Source organism: Drosophila nasuta, chromosome 2R, assembly GCF_023558535.2.
Source record: "Drosophila nasuta strain 15112-1781.00 chromosome 2R, ASM2355853v1, whole genome shotgun sequence".
NCBI classification, from domain to species: domain Eukaryota; kingdom Metazoa; phylum Arthropoda; class Insecta; order Diptera; family Drosophilidae; genus Drosophila; species Drosophila nasuta.
The window spans coordinates 21,456,035-21,462,559 of record NC_083456.1 but is presented as its reverse complement, the minus strand read 5'-3'; the positions used below and the strand labels follow the sequence as shown (position 1 = coordinate 21,462,559).

Sequence of the window (6,525 nt, the reverse complement as noted above, 5' to 3'; positions counted from 1 at the left end):
AATACTCTCTCATTACTTGAAGAAAATTCATAAGAGTTTCCAAAATTATATTCCGAATTAAAAAATGTAATCATTGAATTTTAATAAAAGTATATTGCTTGCTTTTAATACGTCTTCTCTTTCACCACTGTGAATGATGGTTTTTATAATATATGGTTTTTATAACACCTCGAAATATGAGCTGAAAGTTGTCAAGATTCTACGAGAATATAGAAAAATGTTTTTGTAATGTCGGTAGTGCCCGTTTGCAGCTGTAACACGCAATTTCTTCACATTTGTTTTGGCCCCCCATAGAGTAAATTGAGAAAAAAGAGCGTAACGAAAAAGGAACAAAAAACAAAAATATAAGAGAAAAAATATTTTTGCATATGATTTGGCATGCTCCGGCATTCAGTGGAAAAGATGTAGGGAAAAAACTAAACTAAAGCTGACATTTGTGCGTTGCGAAAAGTCAACATGGTGTTTGCTATTTTTGCTGCTGTTGTTGCTGTCCCTCATGCATTTTTGAAGCGCTTAACAAAATTTCTGGCATAAATATTTGATAATGCGCTTGGCATGCGGCAAAAGTTTGGACCTTAGATTGCTTGGATGTTGGCTGCCATGTTGGAAACTTATAGCAAATTATGAAAATTTATAAACTCAAAAATCTGCTCCAATTATCTAACTGTCTAACTGAATGGGCAGAATGTCAGCAATTTAATGGAAACTGAATCTCCAGATTTTGCAACGCTTTGCTATGCATTTCGTAACAAAGTGTATCAGAAATACTTACTTGATAATAATGTAGTTGAGAATAACTTTTTGACGTGTAACAATTGAAACTAGTTTGAAAATAAATATACAACAAAGTATCCATGAAGTTTATATTCAATTCTGATACATTTTTATAATATAAATTGTTTTGATGTTCAAGTAAATAATTTGTTTTTTATTATTATTATTAGAATGTATGCCATGTAAGTTACGCATTGCTATTAAACTATATATATACTAATATACTATACTAATATTAATTCACAACAGAACTCGATATCTTAAAAGTCCCTTGCAGCGAAGTACTCAATTAATTCTGCATGGGAATCAACGTGTTTTATGTAGACCAATGTTATTACAGAGGTCTGATTACTCCAAATTCGTAGATGGTGATGAAGACAGAAAATCCTCGAAAAAATCTCGCAGCTTTGACGATGAAGAAGAGGAAGACTATGATGACGATAGTAAACTAGATAGAAGGAAAGGCAAGAAAAATCGAAAAGCACCTACAGGACCGAAAATCGAATTGCGTATTATTCCTGCGCTTTATCCAAGACTGGGCTATGATGAGAAGAATATGAAACTGGGTCGACAGTTGTCACCCCATCTGCGCATCTATAGGAAACAGTTGACTTCGGTGATGTCAATATTTCTGCGAATAAGTGGATTCATATTAGCCTTAGGCATTTGGATAATTGGTTTGTCGGGACTGTGTTGCAATTTGAAAGTCGATGCGTTAGTCGAAAAGATTGAGAAGTGCGAAGTCAAGAGAGCAGTATTTAATGCTGTCAAATTCTGCATAGTACTTCCATTTGCCTATCATATGGTAGCTGGAACGCGACATTTGATCTGGTATTTAAATGTCTTTCTCAGCAAGCCGGCGATTTATGCCACCGGCTACGTGGCTATTGCTCTAACCTTACTGCTTGCCGGCGGTTTGACAATCGTAAAACCTGGTGAAAAAGATGATAATTCCCCGAAGAAAGTTTATTATCAAGGTCAAGTTGAGAGACAAATTAAAAATCTAATAAATGACAAGGGCGATCGATATGAATACATAGATCTATCTGAAGAAGATGAAGATGAACAAAAGAATTCCACTGAGTCATAGCTATTTTGTCAAAGTGACGTTTAAAATTCTAGTGTAGAAACGAAATTTGCAATTGAATGGAAGTTGTGCTTACCGTTTTTCGATTTTACTATGTCACAATATATGTTTGCTATAAGCTGCATTTCGATGTTATTAAAGAAACGTTAAAGTTTAAACTTGGAATGGGGTAAAAAAGTACATTCGAATTTAAAGCATCAGCAACTTCCAACTTCATTGGCTTAGCTTGTGCTGCAATGTGGAAAATTAGTTTCAGCTTTTTGCTTCATCCGACTGCTCCAACTGGACAGGTCTTTGCATATTCTGCACATAACAGAGCACGAATGTTGTTGTACCGATTGCCTCATAATGGAATTACCTGGCTGCGACAAGACAGGACTTCTCGAACCATAGTTGTCCTTTGCATATGTCATAAATTTATGCGACGATTGGCTGAGCTTATTTGATTAGATATCCTGCTGCTGTATGGATAGAGAGATACAAGCATTACTTGCCTCTTCATTATTAGATTTCCACTTATGATTTCTTTCGCCTCAAAGCGGATAATTTGAATAAGCAACGCTAAAAGCAATGCTACGATAAATGTTATATTCCCCGAACAGAAGAACCTAAATTTTCCATTTGGTTCTGTTTGCCCAAAATTTGATTTGTGGCTTTCTCTTTTTGCGTGCGCCCTACATTTGGCTAAATAAATACGCAGAATGCGACTAAAGCATTAAATAACACATACAGTAGAATTCGCTTGATATGCCACAAAGCATTACAATTTAATAAAATTCATTCAACTTGAGTGTTTCGAGATTAAAATAACGTCTAGCATATGTTTCGTATGTGCGAAACAAAAATTTCTGTGAGTTATCTAATTTTAAAAGTGTTTGTCAGAAAACTTCACGCCCAATTAAAAATGAAATCTGTGATTTCAACGAATGGCACATCAAAGACTTTTAATCATCAATTTAGCATAAATTGTATATTTACAAACATCTCGAAGTAACTTCCAGAAAAGAAAAAAGATTGGGCACAACTGAGTTTTATTTTTTAATTTTCCTAAATAACAATAGTTTCGTATCTTTCAATTATTTCCTTCGCTTAGAGGAAAACTTTTGTGTTTGGACAGAGGCAGAAATAATTATGATATCTGTAAAAGATTCATAGAGAGAAAAAATCTTGATTGCATCATATTTTAAGATAATAAATCTTTTTTTAAGATCGATAAGCTCTCCTAAGACAAGAATTTCAAATCTTGGAAGTACGAATACTGGAATTTCCCTACTTTCAACAGTTTATAACATTTAATCTTATTTTAAGAATTTGCCTTTTAGGTTTAATTTTAACAATTTTCAATCTCGTAACAAAACTATAATGTTAGATATATTTTTAAACCCGCTACCCATAGGGTAGAAGGGTATTATAACTTTGTGCCGACTGGAAATGTATGTAACAGGTAGAAGAAGGCATCTCCGACCCTATAAAGTGTATATATTCTTGATCAGCGTCAACAGCCGAGACGATATAGCCATGTCCGTCTGTCCGTCTGTCCGTCCGTCCGTCCGTCCGTCCGTCCGTATGAACACCTAGATCTCAGAGACTATAAGAGATAGAGCTATAATTTTTTTTTGACAGCATTTGTTATGTTTGCACGCAGATCAAGTTTGTTTCAAATTTTTGCCACTCCCACTTCCGCCCTCGCAAATCAAAAAAATCGAAAAACAATCGCAATTTTAAAGCTAGAGTTGCCCACAATAATTACTATACTAGTTATGTTTCCTTGAAATTTGGTTGCGATCAGATAAAAATTGTCGAAGTTATTAACATAGAAATACTTTGGATGGGCAAAAACGCCTATTTACTTGGGGTCTTAGTTGCTTTGGCTGACAATCTGGTATATTGTGCCGTCTATTGTATATTTTGAATGCGGTACTATATCGATATACTACATATACCATTTGGTATATTTTTTTGTATTCTTATAGTATATTCGGTATATTTTGAGAATAATACCGCAAAATATATTGCTTTTATTCAAAATGGGTAGCGGGTATCTCACAGTCGAGTACACTCGACTGTAGTTCTTTTACTTGTTTTCCTTGTCTTAGAGTAGATTTACCATCTAACATTTTAACTGCGCAACGAATTTTATATTCACATGAAAAGATTTAGTTGAATTATTAAGGATAGTTTGAAAAACAATGGCAAAGATGAGGATAGTGCATTGAGGCAAATAATTATAATATTATTATTATTTGGTAGACTTTTCTTAGCAACAATTTAAGTTGAGTACTTATGAAAACTGAGGTATTGAGATACAATTATCTAATTGATTGATATGTGATTGATGATTGGTTGATGTATTTTGATTTATTTGAAAAATGTTCAATATGATTTATATTTTTGTTTTTATACTTCGAAACTGTTCGTCAAGTGAGAGACTGTTTAAATAGACTTTTACGTTCCCTCTTTATAATATTATATAATAAAAATAAAAACAGACAAAAGAATTTTAAGAGCATAATTGAAAATAAGCAACTCTTCACTATAGTAAAGTTATAGAATGTTATGAGCAGAGTCCTTTTCTTTTGGCTTATGGATTTTATCCTCTGAATTAATTAATTACTAGAATTTAAATCAGAATAACAATCTTGATCCTCGCTTAGTAAAAATTTTCTCATAAGAAAGATCTACATAGGAGAATATATAAAAGTAAATGCATTTCTCTATCAGCTGAATTGTCAATCAAATCGCAAACTAGAAGAACAATGTAGTTAATTTACTTAAAGCGTTGTCAAGCTTTTATTAGATTATTTTCGACATTTAAAGATGAACGTGATATGAATCGATCTACCACAAAAATTGATTAATCGCAAATATAACAAAAAGAAATGAAATTATAATAAAAACCTGTTTCCTTAAATATGCATCATTTGAAATTCAATATCAAAACTGAGAAAATTTGATTATGGTAAGTAACCTTAGAAGTTCAAAGGTAATTATAAATTGATGGTTTTCTTGTTTGATGTTGTGAATTTTAGTTTTGAAATTCAAAAAAACTCAGCAATTACAATAATAACGCATGCTAAGTAATATTTCGAGTCACTAAAAGAATGAATATAATAAGTGCAATAGGTTTTGACAAAATAAAATACAAAATTAAATTAGAATTTCATTTAGGTTTCAAATTTTAAAATGCTGCTCGATTTTTGTATTTTATTTTATGTGTGCGTGCTATCTAATGCCCTCAGTTTTAATACTCTTTTACACTTTGAATATAGTGCATAAACATATAAATAAAAGAGTAGAGAGAGAGAGAGAGAGAGAGAGAGACAAAGACGGAGAGAGAGAGAGAGAGAAAGTGAGGGAATTGCAATAATAGAATATCTTTGTTTTGAGAGAAATGTTGCCTCTTCTGTAAAATATAAAATAAAAAGCAAATATTTTAAATTTATATAACAGAAGCTGTCATCTTAATGCTGATACATGGGGAATATATTGTTCTTGTATTGATAAGGTTCTTGTTTTTTATTTATTTAACATGGAAGTACACTGTATATATTGGGAGACTAATTAATGACAATATAAGAAATATATAGAGCACACTAAGTAGGATCTGCATTTTGAAGACTCCAAGCTTTGAATCTTTTCTTAACAACACGAAAATAAATCCAATCACTTCTATGTTGTGACTATCAAAAACTGATAGACCAAGCCAGACTGACCTTTTTAACCTCTTGTGTCGGCTGCTTATATACATAAATGCCTAGATTTGATTGGTGTAGTTTCAACACAATTTTGCAATTGGTAGAATAGTACAAAAACACACATACTCTTAAGACTTCTCTTATGTAGCATATAGATAATCATAAGCTTGAATTCGTCTAGTTTATATTTTAAGCTTCATAAACTTAGAGAGTTTTTGATACGTATTTAGTATAGCACTAAGCTTCAGAATGAGCAGAATTGCGATATATTCAGTCTTGATTCTGGTTGTTCAAGGAATATCCTTTGGAGGAGCAGCTATCAATCCAGAGGTGCGAATAAATATATTCGATAAAGATTATACAGTGTGTGTTAAAACTAAAATCATTTCCCATTCATCAGAAATGTCAACTTGCAGAACCAAATCAACATAATTATAACGTTGTGAAGTCCTTACTAAAATATGTGCGACAGATTAAAATTGAACTTGAAAAAAATGAATTGCAGAATAGAAATAACGAAAGTATTATTAAAGAATTGAGAGGCCAGATAGACGATCTTAAAAGACATATTGAATTTCAAAAAGAAACTATTCACAAACTAACTCAAAGTTCAAAAATAACAGACGATGTAATTTTGAAATTAAGTGACAGGGATGAAAGGCTATTAAAATGTGAAAATAATTTTAGCGAGCTTAATAGAACTAACGAAATATTAAAGATAAATGAGAAAAGGATTTCACATAGTTTCACTTCGAGTATTCGTTCAATATATGTACCTAACTATGGTTCATTTGATGTGCTCTTCGATAAGCATAAAACAGGTGAAAAGGACTGGATAGTAATCCAACAGAGAGTAGATGGAAAAGAAAATTTTTTTCGCGATTGGAATACTTACGTAGCAGGCTTTGGATCTTTTGAGGGAGATTTCTTTCTAGGCCTAGAGAAGATTCATCGACTAACGTACTCGAC

General features: G+C 32.2%; 1 protein-coding gene across 1 annotated transcript; it reads left to right on the top strand.

The window, feature by feature from the left end:
• The first annotated feature begins 833 nt into the window (after window positions 1–833).
• On the top strand, window positions 834–2,019 carry LOC132787069 (uncharacterized). The gene is made up of 2 exons (XM_060793952.1): window positions 834–956; window positions 1,024–2,019. The coding sequence occupies exons 1-2, from the start codon at window positions 946–948 to the stop codon at window positions 1,862–1,864; spliced, it is 852 nt and encodes a 283-aa protein (XP_060649935.1). The 5' UTR covers window positions 834–945; the 3' UTR covers window positions 1,865–2,019.
• Window positions 2,020–6,525: the final 4,506 nt, after the last annotated feature.